Here is a 25,881-nt window from a genome sequence, read left to right as displayed (position 1 = left end):
TGCCAAATTATATCTGTCTATATTACTACTACTATTATTAATTTAATGCTAAGTAATTTGGCACTAGAGACAGGCATTAAACACCATCTATTGCTAAATTCAATAATTATAATTAAATTAATATTTCAATAATTAATTTAGAAGGTTCTGGAAGAAAATATTTTTGCATATAATAATCAACAAAAAATTTTTTAATATGTACAGAACAGAATAAAATAAATATCTTAACTAGTATTTTTTAAATCTATGAACAGTTATCTATATTTGCTTCATTCCAAGATGTAAAACTCATTACTGCTTTATAAAATTTTATTTTTTTTCTTCTATTTTTCAGGGGGATTCAACTGAAACAATGCTACTTGATAAATCATTTTTAACTGAAAAATTAGAATTTGGAATACAAGTAGATACACTCTGCTCAAAATGTGGTGGCCATCAAAATGTAAGAATTAAAATTACTTTTTTTTATGTCATTATAAAATATATTATTTATAAGTTTCTCTTATTTTTGATTACAAAATTGTAAATGGTTCTAAAAATAAAATTTTTTTATTACTTAATGTATGAACCAAGGAATAACAACTTTATTTTAAAATCTAACAACGTTTAAATTGTTAATTGTTTTATTTTGTATTAAAACATAATGAAATTTATTATTGGGCTTCAATTTGAAAAACTATAGACCTATAAATTCCTACTGTTGTTTGTCTGGTGTCAATCTTGAGAACAGTGTTAGATAGATGAAAGTCAGATATGGAAAGTTTAGGAGCAGGAGACCCTGATTAAATATATATGAACGTCTGCTTTGGGCTGGAACTCATGTTATTTCAATTTAAAACTTTTCTCCTGAATAAAGTTAGATACATAACTGGCATGACTTCATTGTTAACAGGAAAATTATGGTGTACAGAGGCAAGACACTACTAAACTTAAATGCATTGTGATGATGTCATAATAAATTACTCTTTTTTTATAAAACTTGTATGTATAATATAATTATAGATACAAGTTTTATAAAAAAGAGTAGTTATTAGTGATATAATATAAATAGCACAGAATTTTATTAAACTGTTAAAATTTGATACAGAAATCTGTATATCTATGTAAAATAAAAATGTACTATTTAATTAAGCCAGACAAATCTGTCAAAAAATGATATGATTCTGTAAAAGAATCATATTGAACTGGAAAAGGTTTAATATGTCATTTCACACATTTCTATTAGTTTGTTTTGCTGGATTTACATAATATTAAATTAAATATGATACTTGTGATTTTTTTTTTTTAATACAGAATGCATTATTTATTATTGAAAATTGTAAAAAATTTTCAGTTACAGGCATACCTCACTTTACAGCATTTTCCTAACATAACATTTTACAGTTACATTCATGTTTATTATTTTTAGTGCTATCTTTGCACTTAAAGAATGTTTTGAATATTTTATTTAGCATTTTTATTTTGTTTTTTTTTTTTAGGCCTAGCACTATTGCACATTTAATAAATGGTAGTATATGCTTTTGATCTTTTATTTGCATTAACAAGTGAAAAAGACTGTGCTTTGCTTTAATGTGTTATTTCTTTTATGATGTTAGTCTGATAGGCCGGTGTATTGATTTTAATAGTTTTAATTAAGCAAAATTTTGTTTTTTGTGTTTGTAAACACCATAAAATACATCAGAACAAAAATATTTAGTATAGAAATGAAGTGTTTAATTGGAAAGTTTAGGAACAGGAAACCCCAATTAACTATATATGAACTTCTGCTTTGAACTGGGAGTCACAAATTAGTTGATTTTTTTTATTATTATTTCTATTAATGCAAGTATCTGTCTTTTTGTAATAAAAAGATAAGCATTTAAATGAGTTAAAAATAAATACATTAAAAAACTTATTTAATGAAATAAAAAACCTATTAATTTACTTAAAATTTAATTGAATATTAACATAACAAAAATTAATTATTAAAAATAGATCAAACTTTTTAAACATTCAAATTTAATCAAAAAATAATAAGAGAATTTGCTTGATTCAATATTTGTAAATAAAAACGATATTTTTAATATTAATTAATTTTTGTAAAATGATATTAAGTTACATTGACGTATTTGTACATTCAATTTAAAGGTAAGAAAACTGAAAGACAGTGGAATCTGTAAAAAGATTGTCACTGTGGTACGACATATTACAACAAAACAAATTATAATTGACGGAAAAGTTGTCAAAACTCTAGTCGTTGAGGTAAGTCTATTTAAAAAACTGTAAAATTATTAAAATTAGAAAATATTTATATATATTATAATTGATATGAATTTTGTAAATAATTTAATTTAAATTAGATATTAAACTAAAATAATTTTAGTTCTGATTTTTCTTCTATTCTTGAAATATTCAGTTACAAAAAACTTGTTGATTTTTTTTCCTCAATAGCTGTTGTAAACAGGCTCTCCTTCTTTCAGTTAATAATGTTAGCTAAAATATAATGTAATTACTTATATACATTTTAATAAAGCAACAACCACTGCCATATGACATTGGGCTAAATATCTGGTTCAGGGTAGTGTAGTTGGTAATCTCCTCTTCCAGTATACTTAATATTACAATATAACCATTGTCAGTTATTACGGTGTTAACTGGGGATAAATTTACAGGACGAGGGCACTGAATGCATCCCCAGTCGGCACTGTAATAACTGACAATTGTTATATCATAATGTTAAATATACTGGAAGAGGAGATTGAACTGGAGGTCCAGATAGTGTAATTGGCAATGCATCCACACAGCAAGCAACAGTTGCAGGCTCAAGTCCCGCTCTGGGCTGATTCTTTTTTCTAGTTTAATCTAAAATTATTTAATTATTAAATTTAATACGATATGGCACCTAACACCTCCCTTTCTGGTCAAATTTATCAGTAATTTATAATTATTATAGCTGATATTTAGCCCGTAATAATGTGCAACTGGTTAAGTTGTGTTGTTATCATTTAATCAGTGTCTCTTCACTAATAAATATTGCTTATTCATAAATATAAATATAAACATTTTTTATTTTTTGATGTTTTTCCATATTTCTTTAAAAACTTTACATTTTATGACACAAAATTAATTTGTCATTCATAATCAAGGCACAAATTAGCCACATTTGTAGTATATTTATAATGAAAATGTTTGTATTTGGCAATCAAAACAGAAAACTCTTATTGCATTTTAAAATTCTGTATGGTTTGTTCTATAACACCCAATTGATGTGTTGTTCTTATTCCTGACGCCTGCTCGTCAGTTATAACGACTATGGTACTTACTATGGGTAAAGGCATATGAGGAAAAACCTGCCAGACAACATTATACAAGTTATCTTGTAGATAGCACTATGCAAACTACGAGATAATTCATTGTTGACAGTCACCATGTTAAAAGAAAATTGTTAATATTTACAAATAGCAATTCCATAATCATGTATCATAAGAAAAATAAACCAATATAAATCCAAAATTTTTTATTTCAGAATTCTAAAATATAAAAAAAAATGTTCAGGATTTTTTTCAGACTTTTCCTCTTTTCTATTTGAAGTTAGAAGTGGAGACTTTTATTTTATAAATATAAAACATTTCACAATTCCTCGTGATTGAAATAATAGCCATTTGTAGATTTTATATCAAAATGTAATGTTTAAAATGTCTACACAAAAAAACTTCAGTGTTTGGAAAAGACATCAAATTATTATACAGTGATAGTTTCTCATTTAAATTATTAATTTGTTAATGACCTTACAATATATTAAGTTTCTATTTTGTTCATTGTTAAATGCATTTTTGTAGAGAATTGCATTATCCTTTATAGCTTTATTACATTGTTTTTAGGTTTTTTGACATAATGGTTTGCATTATGGTTTTAAGTACAGAATGTAAACTGCAAACATTTTACTTTAGTTACGAGTAGTTTTTTTGCTTCAAGATGATAAAATTTTAATTCTTCTATATACATACAGCTATATCCTAGTATCGAAATTTCTACTACAAGAATGATGTTTGTTGATATTCATTAGGATATCCAAATTGAATAATTCTGATATTACAAATTTATTCAAAGCACATTTGTCAAAAATTTGAAAGTGGAAAGTATGGAATGACTTTGGTCCCAGCATCTGTTTCATTTGTTTTAAGAATGATATCTGTATGTTTCTGCAGTTGTCAAGTTTATTGATTTTTATAACAAAATTTCAGTACAGTTTTAAGAGCTTATTCTTAACAGTTCATTTCAGTAGATTCACTATCGCATTTGTTTATTTTCATTGTTGTTTCTTTTCATACAGTAATATTTAAAAATAGAATGAAAAGTGTTATTACAGTATTTTATTTCTGTGTATTGTTTCTTAAAGAAAACACAAACCAAAGTTTTTGTTTTCAGAAATATTTTCAGAATTTTTAATAGGGGATACTATAAAAACTTGTTCGTTATGTTACCATTAATAAAAATATCTTAATGATCTGATTAAATGTTTATTAAACAGGTAGTTGGAGTTTGTAATGTTTAATATCATGGTAAAATTGTGGATTGATAGGTAAATAAGTATTTTTGCAATGTTTTAGTGTCATTCAGGAAAATTTGTTGTCGTGTTCAAACGGACTAGTAACGAGTTAAAATTTTTCCTATAAAAAATAATAAGCTTTTTGGTATCTGATTTCCTGGTATTTAAAATATTTTTGGGAATGCATCAGATTTGGATAATGAACTTATTAATTTACCAGTTTTGATTTTATTATATTTTTTCTCAATTTTAAATAGTATTTAAACAAAATGTAAAATACCAAAAAATTCAGCAGCAAAGTAATACTTTTTGCTGGATTTTTTGTTACTTGTGTTGTTTGCATTTAGTTATTCAAGCTTTTTATTGAATAATATATATGATATAAACAAGCAGAATTAAAAAATAAATAAACTATTTGAGTATTTCAATGTTAAACGTTTTCTTGTGATACAAAATTATACTTTTTAGGAAGAAGATGATCCATGTGTAGAATTTATAGAAGGCACTGGGTCTCCAATTGCTTGTTCTAGTCATTCTCATAGTCCCACATTAATTTCTCATTCATCTCTAACATCAGGAGAATTAACAGATGTTAGTTCTCTTATTACTTCCAAATCAGCAAACAGCAGTAATTCTTCAACATTTTTTACATTACCAGCTCATTCTTCTGTAAGTATTGAATTCTTAATAAAAATCCTGATACTATTGTCTATACCAGTGGTTTTGAAAATTATTGATACATGGACCACTTAAACCAAATCATAGATAAACTGTGGACTACCTACCTCTTATCCTGTAAATATCACTCTAGATAATGCTAGATTGTGTCAAAGTATTTTGTCTATTTAATAGAATAATGTAAGAAATATGCAATGCATGAAAATGGTCTTTTTTCTGGCTAAACAGCATAAAATTGCATTTTGGAAAAATGACTACGTCAGTCTACAGACCATTTGGCACATGCTTACAGCCACATTTTGAGAATCACTGGTTTATACAAAACATCCATAAAGGAGAAAGTTAAAAAAAAGTACTGTTTACAGACTATATAAAATTTGATGGCTGGATCATTTACAGTATTCCAAAAAAATGTTTTCTGTAGAAACATAGGCTATTTTTTGGATTATCATTTATTTTTATTAATTATATTAATAATATATATTAGAAAGAATTGAAATACTAAAAAAAAAAGTCAAAAATGCATAATCGAAATAAATTACAAGATATACAGCATTTTCAACAAATTGAACAAAATAAATTATAATAAAATTAATGCAATAACAATATTATGAAAGTTTTCACTTGTTTTTCTATAACTGTATGTTGTATTAAGCAGGAAGTCCATTTAATTTTGGATGAAAATACTTGCTTAGTTTAAATATAACTCTTAAATTTTTATAAGTTTGTTATTTTATTATAATTTATATTGTATCATGTTTCAGTTGATTAAAATAAAAATCATGTTACTTCTTTAGTTTAATCTTAAATAAAAAAAAAGAGTTAATTTGAAATGCAGGTAAATATAAAGAAATTTTGTGAAATCAATTATGAATGATAATTGTCAGTTTAAGTTGTAAATTTTAAATCTGGAATTCTTACAACACTTGAGCAGTAGGGACTGTTTGTAATGAAAAAAAATTCTTCTTTATTCCTTAATTTTAAATCTAGTAATGCTCTAATGAACAAGAAAGTACCACTCACAAACAATACCCTGATTAAAAACTAAACAATAAAACAGCCAAACAATAACAAAGTAAAAAGTTGTTTAATTTGTGTGTTATAATGGCAGTCAAGCATCTAGTACATTTAATTTTGTTATGTTATTTTGATAAATGAGTTAATAGTTTGGAAATAAAATGCAACAAATAAATTGATATGGATGGATGTGTGAGGAAATCACCCAGCACTGAGGCCTATACCAGCATTGTGCCAAGATCAGCCAGAAGTTAAGAAGTAGAACCATATCCAGTACAACGTCCACCTGGGGATCTGCAAAGGCAGTTGCAGCCTCTCTAACCAGTTCATCAGCTGCCACGTGATGTAGAGTCTCATTGGGGCAATTGCCTTGTCTGCAGTTGAAGTTTTAGAATCATCATTTGTGAAAATACAAATGATTACAGCTTAGGCTTGATTCTAGGCCTTCAAAATGGCAAGCCAAAACAATCACTTAATTCATTGAACTATTGAAAATTGTACTGTTCAATAAAGTTAATGAAATTTGATACCATTATCATAAATAAAGTATTCACTACCTCTTTTTAAGGTAATATGTAATTTAAAAAAAAAAATTGTATTAAGTAGTAAGGTTATGTACTGTAGTTAAATATTTTGTTAAGTTTGAATATAACTGTCGATTTCATGCAAGCATTTAAAATTGTTCTTCTTATTTAGTGCATTTTTTCAGTTTTTAAAATATCATTGTTCAAAAATTCCTTTCCATAAGCTGTTTTTGGAATATAGGTGTCTAAACTTTGAAATGTTAAATTGATGATGGCTCAAGAGGAGTTGAAAATGATCTTTTAATTAAAGAACTGTGACAACTTTAAAAAGCAGTAGTGGATACTTTATTTATAATTTGCTAGTTTGATAATATTGAAAATTTCTTCTATTGCTGACATAGTACAAACTTTCCAAAATTAAAATTTATAGCCTATGTAGAAAGTAACCATTTATATGTCATTTTTGAGTTGTGGTTCACTTCTAGTTTTGATATTCAGTGTACAATTTGATTAAATTTTTTTATTATTATTTAAAGTCAAATTTACAACTAATATATATATATTTTGTGTTTATTTGAAAGAAGTAAATGATAAATTTGATGTTACAAGTTATAACATATTTCAATTAAAAGTACATATTTTTATTTTAACTGCATTTACAATTATTACAGTTTAACTAAATAAGTGATAATGTAAAAATATCTATGATAACAAAGAAAACATTTCTTTCCTTAGAGAAACTAATCTTCTCTTCAAATGTCATAAGCATGAATAAATATCTTCCAAATTTTACTTTCTCCCTTATTGAGTATTCAACTATATAATTTTTTACAATGTAAAAAAAATTATTGATTTATATAGATCAATTTTGTGTGTGTTTCAGCTAAGTAGAAATACTTTTGGTGATAAAAGTGTAATATCACCAAAGAGTGTACAATTTCAAGATCTTTCCAATATAGAAACAACACCAAAAAGAAAGTCGGCAAACACTTACGTCAGCTGTAATGAAGATCAATCAAAATTGTCCAGTTCAAACTTAACAAGCTCTTCACGGTGAAACAGAATTTCTTTTATTTATTACAATTTATTAAATATTTTCCAAAAAAATGAATTTATTTAATTTCTATTTTTTTTTTTTTTTTTTTTTTGTTTGTTTTAGTTCTTACAGTCCTGAAATCTCTTATCCTGAAACAGTTAGTTCAAATGTATCAAGATCTGTTTTGCCAGGCAAGTATAAGAAATTATAAAACAATTTTTAATGATTTCATTAATAATGAACAGATATATTTTAATCTAATTTTTATTTGTAGGACTCAGGGTTATGGCAAAATGGAAAGATGGTTACTATTATCCAGGAACAATTTGCTCACAGATCAGTGATACAAGGTACATCTTTATTTTAAAACTGGTTATTTTTATTTTTAGAAAATTTTAATAATTTAAATTCTTTAATTTCTTAGATGGACAGTATTGTTTGATGATGGAGATAGCAAACCTATTTGGGAAAAAGATTTGATTGCCATTTCACTCTTAAAAAAGGGACAAGCTGTGTATGCTTTATCAGAAGATGGTTGTTATGATCAAGGAATCATCAGAGACTATTACAGAGATGGAAAGGAAATTGGATATATTATTGAAAAGGAATTTAATGAATTTGAAAAGTAAAATATATAACAAAAATTTTTTGCATGTAATGAAAACAATTTTTATATAAAAATATAACATTTTAATAATTAAAAATTTCTTTGATATAGATATCCCAGATCATCTGTAACTTTATCAAGTGAACAAGCTAATTCTCTCATAAAATCAAATTCAGAAATCACCGAATCGCCTAGTGGAATAAATTTAGATAATATAATAGAAGGAAAGCGTAGGCATTCATCGAGATCAAATAGTTCACGTGAAAAGAAACAAAAGTCACCACGAAATTTAGATTATAACAAATATAGGAATATATTAGAAAGAAAGAGTAGTAGCGAAGAAATAAACAATATTGGTAAAAGTCTGAAACAAAGTGGTATGAAGCAAAATACTAGATCATCAAGAAGTTCTGACAGTAAAAGTGATATTATATCAGATTTTAAACAGGAAACTCCACAAAAAAAGAAAGTATCTGATTGTAAAAGAATTTTATCTTGGAAATCTTCAATGAATGAAGGATCTGATGAAAATATCAAAGTCTTGCAAAAATCTAGTTTTCTGTCAAATAATCAAAGTAGTAAGTCACATTTGTATATTTATAAAATTTTTTCATGTAAACTTAAAAAGTCATCAAATTTTTATGTAATATTTTTGAATAGGTCAATATTAAAAAATATATTTTCTTCCTATTTTTTCAAACTTATGAAGTTTGAAAATTTGTGAATTTTGGTGATCTATATGAGCTGTGACCGCAGGGTTGGCACCTCTTTGATGCCTGTCAGGACTGACACCACTGTGTCTTTTATGGACAGACAGAAACTGAGTTGGCTCAAATTTCGTTCTTGCATGAGCAGTCACGTATGTAGAAGCTTAGGCTCGGAATCGGAGAGGGAGAATTCTGGAAGAAGTACACTCCACAAGGTTATTCATTTAACAAATACCCTTTTATTCATAGAGGCTATTTACAGGGTGGCTTATCGCTACAATTAATAAGGAGTTAAGAGGAATCTTAGCAGCTTGTGAGAGAGAGTTTACAAAACTTTCGTGCAACAACAAATACCTGGAGTCCAAGTGGGTCTTCATTGACGGATCTTCGCTGAGGTTGAGTTCAGGAGCTAGTAAGATGAGAGTTCAAATGTTTGCATTCAGGTGTTAATCTAAGTTGTGTTCAGGTACAAATCCAGGTTGATTTCAGGTACAAATTCAGGTTGGTTTCAGGTACAAATTCAGGTTGGTTTCAGGTACAAATTCTGATGTAGGGTTAAGAAGCAGCAAGTGTGTGGTGGGACACACACATTAAAGGGTTCACAACCGATGACGAAAAAGGCCTGATCGTCATCATCCCCTCCTTTTTATATGGAGGTCTCTCCTGGGTTTTTTCCATTATTTCACTCGAAGTTTAGTATTTTGGGTCCAATCAACATGTTTCACCTGTTGAGTCAAAGTGACATTTGATGTGTCACTCTCAACATGGAACTACATTCATGGGAAACAGTTTAATCGCCGAGTTAATCAGTAATTTTTTGAAAAAAATTTATTTTGGTTTGAACAACAAAATATTACAATAATTTAAAATAATTTTTCCTAAAATCTTTCTTTGATAATAAATTTTTCTTCAAATTCGGCTCTCACATGAGCCAAATTACTGTTTTGGGCTCATGTAGATTTTCTTTATACTTTGATTCAGCTCACAGTTCATTGTTTTTAAAATAGAATTAAAAAATACTGAAAATTTTGTATATTGGCCTGGCTGTTGTCAAAACTATAAAAAATAAGATTTATTATAATAATATCATCTTTCATTTTCTATTACTCTGTAAAACAAAAATTAAAATTTATAATCCATACATGACATTTAAACAAATTTTTTTCATATTTTCAGAGATCAATTAACCATTCATTCATATTTTAATATATAAATTAAAACACCTATATAATCTCTTAGATCAGCGTTTCTCAAAGTGGGCGATAACGCCCCCTTGTGGGCGGTGAGTAAATCTAGGGGGGGTGCTAGAGGCAGTACTGAACAGTGACCAAAGGCAAAAGTCGGGGTCACTGACAGCCGTTCCGTTTCCTCTGTTAAACTGATAAGAGAAAACATTGCGTTTAATGGTTTCCAGATGTCGAGAACAATGTACGGTAAGGGCACAAAGTATGAGATTCATAGAAAAGTTTTCCTAAGAATATTTCCAATCCTTTCTCACACAAGAGAAAATGGGTTAGGGGCATTGGGTATAACTTTATGGAACAAAGGGGGCGGTGGATCAAAAAAGTTTGAGAATCACTGTCTTAGATTATATTTAAGAGATTAAATATCTAATATTTACTATATAATATATGTTACTTATACTTATTACATTATATGAGCGTTATATTATTAAAACTTTTTTATATAAAATGTCTTAAGTGGTATATTCATTTACCATCAATTGTGCCATTATTTTAATGTATAACGATTATATAATTATGAATATAAACCAGGTAAAACTTTCTTGTATGAAAATTTTTGTCAAATACTGTGTTATGTAGGTCTAATTGGCACAGTTTACAAAAGTACTGTTAATATATGTTTTATTTTGATTATCATAAAGATTTTTATTTATTTTAATCTGTAAATAAATTTCATTTAAATAATATATTTGATAATATCTAATTTAGTAGAGTTAACAAAAATATGTGAGGGTTTGGTTCTTGCAAAATGCAAATTAATTTTATTGATTACTAATAATATATTCCATAGAAAAATTAAATGGACTTCTGCAAATCCTTTATGAAATATATATAATATACTAGTTAATTATAAGTGAACCATCACCATTCAGTCTATTAGAAGCAAGCTCTAATGAATACTGTCTTATTGTAAAATTTTAAAGTTTTCTTACAAAACATGCAGAAAGCACATGTACTTAAAAAATCCTGTAACTGCCAATATTGGCATTATAGAACTATTATTTTTTATACAGTAAATTAACTGTTGTTTAAATCAGAACATGTGTATATGCAATTAATTTACTACATAAAAGACATTGTCAACTTCCTGGAAAACATGTCCATCAGGGCTGCCACTTTGTTCTTTTTTTAAAGAAAGTCCCTAAAAAGTATTTTTTGTATGCTGCAATTTTATTTGATTTATTTATTATATATTTCAAATGCAATTATTTAATATATTTCTTATATATACTGCAACTTTGAGATAATGAATGTGCACACATACATATACATACAAGTAGGCTGGTTTTTTTTTTTTTCAAGCTTCGATGGTCCATAAAAAAAAAAAAAAGACAAGGGTAAATAACAAAATGAATTATATTACCAAAAGTTAGGTACGAACATGGTTACTTTTTGACATAATCACCGTGAAGATTGAGGAATTTGTCATATCTGTGGATGAGCTTTTCCATACCCTTGTCGTAGAATGTTGCCGCCAGTGAATTGAGATGGCCTTAACATTGTTTGGAAGATCATTAGTCTCGAACTGCTGCCCTCCTAGCCTCTTTTCCTGTTTAGGAAAGAGGTGAAGTCGCTCGGCACTAAATCGGGGCTATACACTGGGTGTTTTAAGGTGGTGGAGACTTCCACCCAGCTTAAAACTTTTTAATGTGTGAAGACTTCCACCTCTTTCCTAAACTGAAAATGTGGCTAGCAGGGCAGAGGTTTGAGACTAATGAACTAATGACAATCTTCAAAACAAAGTTGTTAAGGCCATCTCAATTCACTGGCAGCAACATTCTATGACAAGGGGATGGAAAAGCTCATCCACAGATATGACAAATTCCTCAATCTTCACGGTGATTATGTCAAAAAGTAACCATGTTTGTACCTAACTTTTGATAATATAATTCATTTTGTTATTTACACTTGTTTTTTTTTTTTATGGATCATTGGAGCTTTGGAAAAAAATAGCCCTTGTATGTATGTATGTATGTATGTATGTATGTATATAATATATATATGTTTAACTAGTTGAAACTAGTTTTTACTGGATGTCATTGTTATAACTAGAATTTACTGCTAGTCAAAAATGAATTTGAGTTAAAACGGGTTTTAACAAAATGGCTTAGTAAAAACTGTTTCGACCAAGGTCATTCAGCTAACACGTTCCTATAGTGTATGATGAATTTCGTATCGCTTTAACCCTTTTCCCCCGACATCTTGTTTACGTTTATTTTGCGATCCCTCCTAAGGCAATATAGGACAGTCAGGCAATATTATTTTAAAAATTCACCAAAAATCAAATTATCATTATATCTATATGAAAAAAGTCACTTACATTTATTAATATCTTTAGTTTTAAATACGATATTTTCCAATACATTTTATTAGAAAAATTTATAAGAAAAAAAATAATATATATCAGAACTGACACAAACTTGATAATTTGTAACATTTTGTGAAAATTAACATTGTCTAGTTACATAGTTGTTTGCTGGCACTGAGCCAGAAAGATGTAGAATATTGTTTTGTTTAATTCGATATAACACTTATGCATGTATGTTTATTCGTTGTGAAATTATCACACATTATATCAAACATTTGTTTGAAATCAAAATTTTATACTGCTATCAACTAATATAATGAATTATTATACTTTGTTCACTTCATATCGAATGAGATTATATCTGTTGTTAATAAATTTTACAAAACTCCGAATTTTACAAAAATCGGTACCCTCGAAATTTTGCTTAAAAAGCCAGGGTATCGATCGATCGGTGCCTTCAGGGACAAAGGGTTAATTAATGTTAATAACACAGATATGTGACCAATATTTTCAATAAATATCATATTAAATAATACAAATGTTTTAATCCCAATCATCACTTTACTTATTTTTCCCAAACATATTTATGTAGCTAAAATTAGTTTTAACTAATGTTAAAAGTTAAAAAGTTAATGTTTGATTTTAGTTTTATCTAAAATCAAAACATGTACAGCAGTAAATTCTAGTTTTAACTAGACAAAACGGGTTTTAACAATGACATCCAGTAAAAACTAGTCTCAACTAGTTAAAACGGGTTTTTACTGTAACATATATATATATATATATAAGTCGAAACTATGACTTACATCATAACTACACAAGTGAATTCGACTTATGTCCTTTTTCGACTTATGTCACCTCTCCTGGAACCAATTACCGACGTAAGATGAGGTTACCTGTAGTAGTAAGTGTAGAATGAAATTTTTACAGGTTAATCATAAAATTTACTTAACTAATAGTTAAATATTAATTTAATGACTTTTTTAGTAAAAATGACAATTTTAATTAACTGTTTTTATATATATAGACGATCAACCAACTCATACTTTTAAATCTCCTAGAATACAAAAAGCTGAGAAATGCAAATTATCAAAATTGACAGGTATGTATGAAGGTTTAAAAAATTTAAGTAAATATTAATATATACAATATATCATGGTGTAGAACCATCCGTAGCTAATTACGAAACTATAATTTTTAGCTGACAGATTTGAAAATTGGATTAACCAAAAATATCAAATTTTTGGTGACAATTACCAAAAATTTGCTATTTTATATAACTGTTTGTAAAAGCAGATATGTAAAATTCCAGTCTTAAATAGAATGTGTTGAATATAATAGAATACTCTACTATTGAAAAACTGCAAAATTTAGAATTAGTCACTTATGGTTCTATACCAATAATATACAGTGGTGCCTCGTATAACGTACGCCTCGAATAACGGACGCTGCGAATAATGGACTTTCTGTTTGGCCGTTACGTGACTCGAGCAATGGACTGGCTGCGAACAACGGACTTTCCAGCATAATTGGTGACTGCTCCATGGGTGCGTTCTTTAATAGCGGTCGCTCTGCTTCTCCGCTACTACGGGAGTGCGCTGCTGTTTGTAGGCATTTAGGAACGACGGTGAAAGAAAGATAGATGGCGGCGCCCGCACTATCGATAGTATCGTGATGGAGGAATGCATAATTTTAAAATATAAGCTTTTAAAGGCAAAAGAAGAGTCCCAATTGTAAAATTAAACCATAAAAATGGATTATTTGTTGAAAGAGCATTCAAAATAGCCACAAAAAAAAATTAGAATGCCGGCTACCATTCGAAAAAATTTGTAAAGACACTTACATTACCGCATGCGCTAACTCGCGCTTTCACAATTTCTAAATTTTTATTCATAAAACCACATAATGGACCCGGAAACGAAACTATCTGAGCCATGGAGGACGCCATGTTGCTTTCCATCGTAAACTACTGCTACAAGCGGCCGTTTTTGCCGTTCGACGACACGCGCTCCCACCGGAATTTAGGAACGCGTTCCGCAGGAATTTTTAAACGGATGTCACTCGCGCTGAGTTACGCGGAGGAATAAAAGAACGCACCCCATGTTCATTTTTTTATGATACAGCACAGTTATTTTATGCTGCGGAACGAATTAGATGTTTTAACATGTATTTATATGGGAAAATGCGTTTCATATAACGGACGTTTCACTTAACGGACGTGCACCTGGAACGGATTAAGTACGTTATATGAGGCACCACTGTATATAAAATATTCATTTTAATATACAGGTCATTTCATTTACTGTAAGTGTGTAAACTGAGAATCTAGAATATGAAAATGAATTGATTTTAGAAATTGTGGTGTTACAAAATAAACAATGCACATAAAATAAAGAAAATATGTTTGAGCTTTCTGTTGTTGTAACAAAATCAAATCTCCATGGTCTGCTGCCTTTGAAATTTTTTTTTCACACATGTTAAAAGGTTCTGGAAGCCTTCGTTCATAAATTGGTAAAGCTTGTTTTGAATTCTTTTGTGAAGTCCTGTGGTAAAATTGGCCTCCCATCCACTGTCACTTTCTGTTTTAATTGATACTAAAATCATTCAATTGGTCTCAGTTGTGGCACACTAGACACGTTGTTTTTGTGAGAATGCCAGGGGTAGAGGCAGTAACTTTTTTCTCACTAACGCCACATCTATTCAGGATGGTTTATATCTTAAGTAAAAAACTGAGAGATTGCAAAATCTCCATCTATGTCAGGTCCTGACACTAGTTAGGATTATTGTTGATTTTGCATCCTAACTTGCGAGTAAACATTAGTTTGTGATCTGAATAGTATTAAGTAAGTATCTAGGAGGGTATATGCTTTTATGTTGGTAGTCAACGGAAGTAGGTTAAAGACGAATTATAATAAATCAAACACATTTATTTATATGTAAAGAAAAGGATTAAATTACAATTAAAATATTATTTGAATGATTAATATGAACTGATTATTGAGGGATTAAGAATACAATGAATTAAATATATAATGATCCAAATGATTCTAACTCGAATTACAAAAATCTTCACAAGCAAGAGAGCTTACATGACAAAATTATATTTGTTTCCTGTTTGACTGTGGAGGCGACTAGAGAATCTTTTACATTTGGGAGACGGTGAGTAAAGTTCAGTTGACATATAATCTAGTACTTGGTGAAGGCACCAAACATATATCAGGAACTTTATCCAATATTTAAGGCTAACTATTCTCCGTGGCTAGTAGCATATTGAACTATGACTAAAAGCATTCATTCAAGGTGATCTTCACCTTATATATGAATTTGATGGCCCAATGAGAATGTCTACAGTTTCTTTCTTACATTCTGTTACTAAGAGAACTATGAAGTGAGACTTTCACTTCTAAAGGAACTACAGTATTCCCTTCTCTCTTGACTCAAAGGAAGTTGAAGATGGCAGACATTGATAAAATTTCTATCTTTTCAAAATGAAATAATATTTTAAACAATATTAATTTTAAAACAATTTTAAAATACTAAAACATTCCCTAATAAACTCCTAGTTATCAAATTTTCACAAAGAATGTACTGTATCCCATGTTGGTCAAAGGCAGCAATTGTACAGTACCTTGAGCATAATGAGATGATGACATATCTGGCAAAAATACATTATCTTCATTTGGATAGTGCTTTTTCAAGAATGAGACTAATCTCTTCTTCATACACTCTGTACCATATTCATATTTGATATATCCATGTTAATGAAAAATTTAGATGGTGTGATGAAGGTCTGAGACTGCTCAAGAGGGTTTATGCCATACCAAAATCTTCACAGGAGCTTTGTGTGATATTTTAATTTCACTTCTGGTATGACAGCCTTTTCTTAATTTATCATATATTATGCATTTGGAATGTCTGTACATTTAAAATGTTTTATTGAAAAGTTTATTCACTATCAGATTTCTAGTATAAAAATTTTCAATGATTTTTTGCATTTGTCTTCTTTTAGGCCTTCCATTCCTAAAAGTTGAACAATTCTTACAGAAAGAACATGGGAATTGAATTAGCAATTCATATGCAACAGAAAATTTTCACATTCAATTTCTTTTCATATGCACATGTGTCAAGTAAAAATCTCAAGAAACAAAGTTATTTTGGATTTTTACTTTGTATACTTATAAATTAATCAACATTTTACTTTATTTTAAAGTATTTGTTCAAATTTAATGTAAATAATTAAAATTGAGTATTTGTACAAAAGTGATACAAGGATCCAGGATTTTATATAGGTCTCCCTAGCATTTTAAATTATTATAATTTATATTAATTATTAGCAGATGAGCCCAGTGTTGCTCAGGCAAAAAATAACAACAGCAAAGATTAAGATTATTAGATTATTTCATACTTCTAACTCTTTTATTATATTATATAATAGTATTTGATTTATATCTACAAAGATTATCTTACGTAAGGATTTATCACACAAAGTGACCAATCTAATACATTTTAAAAATTTTTTAAATTGTGTACAGTAGAGGAATAAAGAATTTTTAAAATGTATTAGATTGGTCACTTTGTGTGATAAATCCTTACGTAAGATAATCTTTGTAGTTATATAAATCAAATACTATTATATAACAAACATTAAAATGAAAACCATATAAAGAATTTGGTTATTTTGGCCTGCCACTGTCACGTTTATCGCGATACTTGGATGGTACAATTTCATTGGTCAAGTAGATATACTTGACCAATGAAAATATTATATATTAAAAATTTAAGATATATTTTTTCCTAATGTTAACTCTAAGAAACTGTACCATTCACAGCCAAATATCAAACGGTAATTGCCAACCAATCAAATTTCGCAAAAAAAAAAAAAAAAAAAAAAACAAAAGAGGACCAAATATATAAACTCGGCACCCTGGAAAACCACTTAAAACATGTTTTGTGCTTGTTGGTAACCTCATATTATGCAATTTTCCTATTTGAATGCCATCATACTGCTGTTCCAATAGAAAGGGCTGTTGTGGAAGAGGGTTGAAGTAATTCGACCACCAGGAGGAAGTCAATGGCTACTTTTAGTTGTTGACTTCTTCCTAGAAGAGAGGATGGTCAGCGACTACTAATTAATACTTGTCTACTGTTAACATTTGAAAAGCGATTCATGTTAGACAGGTTGTGATGGCCCTGTATGTGATTGAAGTTGCTAACCTTAACATCTGAAAGGCTTCATATAAAACTTGTTTAAAAAAAAAAAAAAAAAAAAAACTGATAAAAATGCTAGAATAATTCCTTTTATGTGTTGATAGCATTTAAATTTTGGCAACAGATTGTATAAACTACGTGGGAAGTATGTTCTCATAACTATTGCATTTATAGAAAAATTATTGGGCTGCAATTTGAAAGAAGTTAGACTTATAAATTTCAACTGTCATCTCCTGTCTGCTTGTCTGTCTGTCTTTCCTTAATCTTAAGAAAACAGATAGATGAAAGTTGAGACCAGGTGTGGAAAGCTTAGGGGCAAGGAGGCCCAGTTTATATACAAACTTCTGGTTTAAACCAGAAGTCACATTACTTTAATTCAAAATTTTCCTCAAACGGAGTTACATAGATGACCAACACGATTCTATTGATAACAAGAATAGTATGATGTGCAGGAGCAAGACACCACTAAAAGAATTGAGAACATTGTGACAAAAAGTTGCAGCCTGGCATTGTGATGAAGTTGCAATAAATAATCACTTGTTAGAATTAATTTGATTTATTTGGTTACGGCAATGCAACATGTGAGCGATCCGCTGAGGGGAGTGCATCCCAGGAAGGCTTATGGGGAGTGGACTCTATTTAGGTGTTACTAATATGAAAAAATCCCAGAAAACTCCACATGGCCAACCCATTGGCTATGCCTGAACCTACAAGTAACTAACTACCAGAGTTTGGTGGTTTTATGCACTCAGCTACTGGAGGACACTTATTAGAATTAAGAAAGTGCTGTTCAGAAATGAAAAACCCAAGTCGTTAGATGACAAAAATTAAATACTCATAGACTTTCAAGGGGTAACACTTTCAATTCCATGCAGGCAAGTGCTATATGCTACTGTCTCAGTAACGATATAGTTTGAGATAGATGCACTGTATTATTGTCACAGTGATTAAGTGAATGTAATATATATATTTTAAAATTAAATCCTTTTTTAAGAATTATATTTAGTTTATTATTTTGTTAGATTCTTTGCCAATAGATAGCACTACATGTAAATCAGCAAATCAAATGTAGATAGAAATTAATTGATTTACAGAAATCCCATAGATATTTTGGGATGGAATGTATGACATTATCTAAGTTGGAAGTATGTAGGTGTAACTGCTGAGTTTTGTAGCAATCAGTTGAACAGCCTAGGAATCAGGGCTGCGGAGTCGGAGTCTGGAGGAATTTCTGACCAGAGGAGTCAGGAAAAATGTGTCGACTCCAACTCTGACATTTTAAATTTAATTTAGTTTTTTTTTTTTTTTTCTTTTTGTTTAAATGAAAGAAAATTTATTTTATATTTAATAATTTTTTAAAAGTTTTTGTATTTTGTTATAATTTATTTATTTTAAATACAAAATGCAACAATTTAATTTATTAAATATGTATCAATAGTTTTCTTTGTAGTTTTTGTGTTTAGTAGTTAAATTATTTTGACTCAATTGAATTTGAATATTTTTGATTTATCCCCGCTCTAAATAAGTACTCTATTTTCTTTCATTGTTAAGTTTAGCAATAAAAGCAATATTTAAAATATTTACTATTATAATGACATTAATGTTTGTGCTTAAAATCAAAATGATTTAACAGAAAGGGAAATCTTTCTGTACAACTATAAAGCTTTTGAATGAGCCAGACTAATTGATCAAAGTATATATTTTTCTTTTCTGAACAAGGGGCTGAAGTAGCTAGGTCGCACACTTTTTTTAGTTGGACTAACTTTTCTGGAAAGGTGAAATTGAAATGCAAAAGCTGTAGAATAAAGATATGTAGATGTAGAATTTTATCGCTCCCCCTTTTTTCTCTTATTAAATATTTGTTGAAAATTAATCTTTTTATACACTCAAACCTGTTTTTGTGTGATTTGTTTTGTGCAATTTTTTTGTGCGGTATACCAATTTGATTGAAATTCATATACCACACAAAAAAAATCGCACAAAAAAAGACTGCACAAAAACAGGTTTGAGTGTGTGTACAAATAAATATTAACGTAAGTTAAATATTAAAATTACTAACTATAAAAGTATTTTGGTAAATGCTTGGGGCTCTTTTTAAAGTTCACAGTAGAGTAACCCCTATGAGTGCCTCTGTCCCCCATAAAATGACTTGGTATTTAATTTTGCCGGAGTCGGAGTCAAGTGTTTTTTTACCAACTCCGCAGCCCTACTAGGAATACTCCTAGGTCATTTGACTGATTGCTATGAAACTTGATAGTAAATAAACAAACAAACATTATCATTTATATATACATATTATCTGAGAATGTTTTATATTTAATGTAATGTACATTAAAACATTAGAAAACTGTTCCCAAGTTTCATATTTTCCATTATAATTTCTCAATGTGTGCATTTGTGTCATAGACAGTTAATATCACTTAATATTCACATTGACCAATATATCACTACACTTGAGCATCAGCTTATTTAAATGATTTAAATGAGCTGAAGCTGGACCAAGGAAAGGACCAGAAACATTTTTATTAAACTTTTGCTTTCTCTCTTATTAAACTTTAACACAGTTATGTTTAAAGCCTTAAATGTAGTTGTGCTTTACTCTTCTTTTCAGTGTTTAATGTCAGAAACAAATTTTTTTTAGATTTCATAAAATTAACATTTATGTTGCTTAAGTAACACATATGTTATAATAAAGTGTATATTCAACAGGAGAGATTGGAAAGGTAGAAAAGAAAAGACTATTTGTAGGATATGCATTCCTACTTACTTCTGCAGAAAAGAAAACAGATAATAAGGAGTTTCTTTCTTCAGATTCTTGTGTAGATATATCAGAAGGTAGGTATCAAATAGTTTAGTAGTTAGTACTTTGATTTACTAGTTAATCCATATAAAACAATTCCTAAAATCATTATGTAAAGTTTAACTTTAAAACATTTTTTTTGTATAATTTATTTTAAATTGTTTTTAGAAACAATCTTTTTAAAATTTTGTAATAATACAATTATAAATACATTTTTTTGATAATTGTAAAATAAAAACATTGACTTACAAATTAATATTTTAACACTTTAGGAGTTGAATTATATATAATATAATATAATAATGTGTAAATTTCTGAAATCTTCAACACTGTTTGATGATTCAAAATACAATATCTTTTTTCAAAATCTTTGTGACATTCAGTAATTGCTTACAGAAATGAAGAAGCCATAATATCATTGAATATTGATATTGCCAGAATATATTCATTAATTTTTTAAAAATTATTACTTTTTACACACTTTCTGTTCTGTGGGCACTGTGGGCTTTTTTAGCAAGCCCATTATGGGTTCAGTCAGTCCCAAAATGGCATGGCTGGGTGGTAAGGAGAAGAAAAATTCCTGGTGTATTTTGACCTGTCTGAATTTAGTCCTGGTCCCCCAGTGGTAGGCTGCCATCTTAACCGCTTAGCCATCCATTTGTCGTAATATATTCATTATAAGTAACTAGATTTGTCATGAAAATGGTTGGTCACAAATGCGATAATGAAGCAAGAAATAGACTCAAGGTTGTTTTAATCAAAAATATTTTTGGAATCTCAAAATTGAAATCAAAGAAATTGAGAAATTGAAATGCTTCAAGTGTTATTCTTTTTTTCTTTCTTTCTTTCTTTCTTTTTAAGATTCTCATTCTGTAGGCACTGTGAAAGTTATTTTAGAGATTCCTTTCATTGTCACTGGATTATCATTTTTTTGGTTAAAAGCTTCATGTGTTCATTTAACTCATCATGATGATTTTCATCTTTCTTACTGTGGAAAATTCAACAGAATAACTGAATGATGAATTCAACATCTCCATGGTTACTAGAAGAAAAATAATCTTGTACCGAGTTAAACCATTTCACTGATACAACTCATAATTTGTCTGTGTAATTTGCTTTCACCCTGTAGAGTCTTTATCATGAACTAAATATTAAAACTCTTACAAATAAATTTCAATAAATTAATTAGTGGGTAAGTTTCTAACATGTAACAAGACATTTTTAAACAAATAGTTTAACTCTTGTCAACTTTAAAGCTGACAAAGCAGAAAGCTTTGACTTTTTCTTATCAGTTTATAAAGTTGTTATTTTTGTTTTTTTTAATAATTAATTTGTATCCCGAAGTCTCAAGATCCCTGTACTTTTGTATCTTTATTTAAAGGAAACCTTACCAGTTTATTTAATATTAAAAATTTTTTCCTTATATTTTTAGTAATTTAAAAGATTGTTCTGGATTGAATCTTTCTTGATTGTCGTCATAGTGACGAGATTTTTAGTGTGCATGTGCTTTGTGTTTGGGCCGTGGGATTATGCAAATTGTTTTTCTTTTTTAAGATGAAGCTAGAGTTGTACATGCCAGCAAGGAGCTAGAATGTTGTAGTTTTCTGAGGACCTCATGATCAAATAAATTTTGAATGTTTTATTTAAATCATTTAAATTTCTGACTAGAGTATGAGGTTTCATTAGAATGTTTAGATTTAAATAGATTGAGTATTAGGATAACTGAAACTGAACCATCTTAGAATTTATTTAAAACTACAAACTGAGAATCGGCACAAATAAAGATTATAATATTACTTGAATGTTTAAAAATTTTCAGGATTGATAGTTAAGAAACATATTGTTACATTTGCTTTGATTTAATTATTAATTTTTTTTTTATTATAGAAGAAGTTATAGATGAATATCCATTTGAAAAATCAGTAGTGCAAAATCAGATAGAGGCTAGAGGTGGAATAGTATTAGAATCAATAGAAGAAATACAGGTATCTAAATATTTCATTTGCTCAAAGAATTTCTAACAATAATTCATATACTTTATGAAAATGTTGTAATTAAAACTATTTAATTATTGATAAAGAAAATTGATAATTTACAAATATGATAACAAGATGTTTCTAGCTTATTACCTTTTTCTCCTTTTTACTTAAAATTAATAAGAGGAAAAAAATATAATGTGTCTATATCATATGACATAGCATACATACAAAGATGTTACAATCTTAATTATTTAAAAATCATTTTAAATATTATGTTCATAATTATTACTTTTTAAAATTATTTGATTAATAATCTGTTTTACTATTATAGAGTAAGTGCTATAAGTTGTGGTACAAAGTGTGGTACAAATTCATAAATAAATTACACCTTCAGTCATAATCAGAATTGTATATTATTACTATTGAATAATTGAAAAATCCTAAAAAAGCAAAAGTTTTCTGTGGATGATCATCTGATTATGGTTATTTTTGAGATTTAGGGACAGTCTTTTAACCCTGATTTATAATGACAACTCTTGAAAGCATTTAATGATCAATGTACACTGAAGAGCAATTGAATTAGGGATACCTGTCTAGAAGTGTGTAGCATCACCTTTCGCCTTGATGACTGCTGCAATTTGTCTTGGCATGGACTCCACAAGACACTGGAAGCGATGGGAAGCCATATGTATCCACGAGTCCTGAATAATCTCCCACAAATCAAGATTAGATGGAAGGTGGTCAGAGCCTTGAACATCTCTCTCAATTGTATCCCAGACGTGCTCAATTGGATTGAGATCAGGTGACCATGATGGTGAGGAAAGCGCGTGCAGGTCTGTGGAATGTTCATCCAACCATTCCAATACAATTCAGGAGCATGATGCATTGTCTTGTTGAAAGACAATCTCTGTAGTGGACTGTCAAGAACGAACAAACGGGAGCAGATGGCCGTCAAGAATATCCCGGTAATGTTCACCTGTCAGTGACGATGTCACATGTACCAGGGGTCCCATTTCAGTCCATGTGAACAGTCCCCACACAAGAATGACACCTCTGCCAGCTTGAAGAGTCTCCTGCTGGCAGGAAGGATTCATTGCTTCATGTGGTTTATGGCGTACACGTACTCTGCCATCAGCACGTACCAAAGTGAATCTTGACTTATCACTCCAGGCAACATTTTTCCACATCTCAATGGTCCATTAGCAATGTTTCCATGCCCATGCTAATCGTTTCGCCCTGTTTTGTGCAGTCAGCAGGGGGACTCTCGTAGGACGATGACTCCTGTACCCCATTGAGAGGAGATGGTTTTGTATGGTGTGGCAGCTTACACCTTGCTGTGCACCAGCGTTAAATCAACGGGTGATCTGTTGCAATGTGGCCTGTCTATCGCTATTACAATGTGGGCTAGCCACCGATGACCTCGCTCATCCACACACTGTTGTCCATGACAGTTGACCCTGGCAGCGATGGTTTTACCATAATCAATGTACTCACGGTACACCCTTGACACAGTGGTGCATGAAAATCCCAGTGTTTCCACTACTTCCGAAATGGAGTGACCCATTTGTCAGGCCCTGACAATTTGTCCATGATCAAATGCGCTTAGATCTTTACTCTTACCCATTTTGCTTCTGACTATTATTGATACCATTAGCAGCACTCCTTATCTTGTCAAACTGCTGCTTACCTCATCTGCAAATCACTTTCATGCTTATGCATAACTCAAAATTTGTGTAACGCCAGCTATCCCTAATTCAATTGCTCTTCAGTGTGTATTGGATATAAAATCTACAATATAATAAATAAGAGATTTAAATAATAATCTAATTATAAATAATAGTTAAGCAATTTTGACTGTTAAAAGAATTACTAAAATTAATTTATCTAGCCCAAATTCGTTAATCAAAAACATATGATATAATGTAGTAATTATAGTGATAGTTATTAGTACACAGTATATTTCATCTATCTAAACTTAAATATCTGTTGTTATCATTAGCACATTGCTTTAGAAATTTTACTTCTTTTTATTTGCTTGATTCTAAGCAAATTTTCTTTTTATCCAATACTTTTAATGCTAGCATATTTTACGTAATAAAACCTACATAAATTGAAAGTTAATTGGATAATACATATCTGAAAGTATATGTAATAGAATATACATTTAAAAAATATATATACAGTCAGACTCATTTACCCAAATCAGACAGGACTGGACCCAGTCTAGATTAACTGGAGTATTGAAATAAAAGTCTAAAATTCCATACTGAAAATACTTTTTAATGATTGAAAATAAATTTACATGCTTTACTGTCTTGAAAATAATAGGAACATAAAAATTACTTCATACATACAAACAGTATGTATTTTTATCCTTGCAAACATAAGATTGCTACATGGATAGTATTAAGGTCGTAAATAGTGCTTCAGTGATGTCACAAACATAACAAAGATAATAATTTTTCCACAAAACATGTAAAAATTTAAAAAGAAATAACTATTCAAACCAATCTGGAATTCCAGAAATTTGGATGAACAGGGTTTGATTGTGTGTTTCTACTATATTAGTTATTTGTTAAAATTACATTATTAGTTTTTAATTATTTCAATGTTTTAATTATTATATATAATTATTTTGTAATTATTACAGACAGTAAAGGCAAATCAAATTTTCCTTTTATCCAATACTTATCTCAGAACAATTAAGTATATCCATTGTTTGGCAGCAAGCATTCCTTGTATATCACATTTGTGGGTTCGGGATTGTTGCAAAACTGTAAGTATTTATATTTCTTCTATTTTTTTTTTTTTTTTTTTTTTTTTTATTTATGAAACTAAAATGTACATTGTTTTAACTTTAGAATAAAATTCAAAGTTTTAAAACTTACTTATTACCTGCTGGATTCAACATTATTGAAAAGTGTGAAATTGAATGGTAAGTTGGCTTTATAAAATTAATTTCCATATGTTTATGTAATAGTTATTTAATTTTTTTTCATTACAAAAATATTGAAATCATTAATTTTTGTATTAATATAATTTCTGTATTATGTTTGAGTATATTTTGCTTATTACTTTAAATTTCTATAAGTTGAACATCCTTAACTCAAATTTAATCTTTGTCTCAACTTAACTCCCAGAGACAGAGGAATTCTGTGTTTCCATGAGTTAAAATAGTTTTGAAATCACATCTTGCTAACTTTAAATTTAAGATCTGGAGACTTTATTTTAGATCTATTTTTGTG

The 25,881-nt window shown here is 29.0% G+C and overlaps 1 protein-coding gene and 1 long non-coding RNA gene across 3 annotated transcripts in view; one reads left to right on the top strand and one right to left on the bottom strand.

Annotated features, from left to right (window-relative positions):
- The window catches only part of LOC136976413 (uncharacterized), a 198,639-nt gene that overhangs the window by 89,775 nt on the left and 82,983 nt on the right, over positions 1–25,881 (bottom strand). The gene's annotated exons all lie outside the window — the stretch shown is intronic.
- The window catches only part of LOC136976395 (TP53-binding protein 1-like), a 112,051-nt gene that overhangs the window by 82,345 nt on the left and 3,825 nt on the right, over positions 1–25,881 (top strand). Inside the window, exons 14-26 of the mRNA XM_067271654.1 lie at positions 335–442; positions 2,128–2,241; positions 4,997–5,197; positions 7,631–7,800; positions 7,907–7,974; positions 8,058–8,133; positions 8,208–8,408; positions 8,502–8,968; positions 13,677–13,751; positions 20,567–20,692; positions 22,545–22,642; positions 25,287–25,412; positions 25,498–25,571. Coding sequence (XP_067127755.1) covers positions 335–442; positions 2,128–2,241; positions 4,997–5,197; positions 7,631–7,800; positions 7,907–7,974; positions 8,058–8,133; positions 8,208–8,408; positions 8,502–8,968; positions 13,677–13,751; positions 20,567–20,692; positions 22,545–22,642; positions 25,287–25,412; positions 25,498–25,571 — 1,904 coding nt within the window. The remainder of the gene's footprint in view (positions 1–334; positions 443–2,127; positions 2,242–4,996; positions 5,198–7,630; positions 7,801–7,906; positions 7,975–8,057; positions 8,134–8,207; positions 8,409–8,501; positions 8,969–13,676; positions 13,752–20,566; positions 20,693–22,544; positions 22,643–25,286; positions 25,413–25,497; positions 25,572–25,881) is intronic.

The sequence above is a fragment of the Centruroides vittatus genome, unplaced genomic scaffold (assembly GCF_030686945.1).
Source record: "Centruroides vittatus isolate TY-2023 unplaced genomic scaffold, ASM3068694v2 contig_400, whole genome shotgun sequence".
NCBI lineage: Eukaryota > Metazoa > Arthropoda > Arachnida > Scorpiones > Buthidae > Centruroides > Centruroides vittatus.
This window is presented reverse-complemented; position numbering and strand designations above follow the sequence as displayed.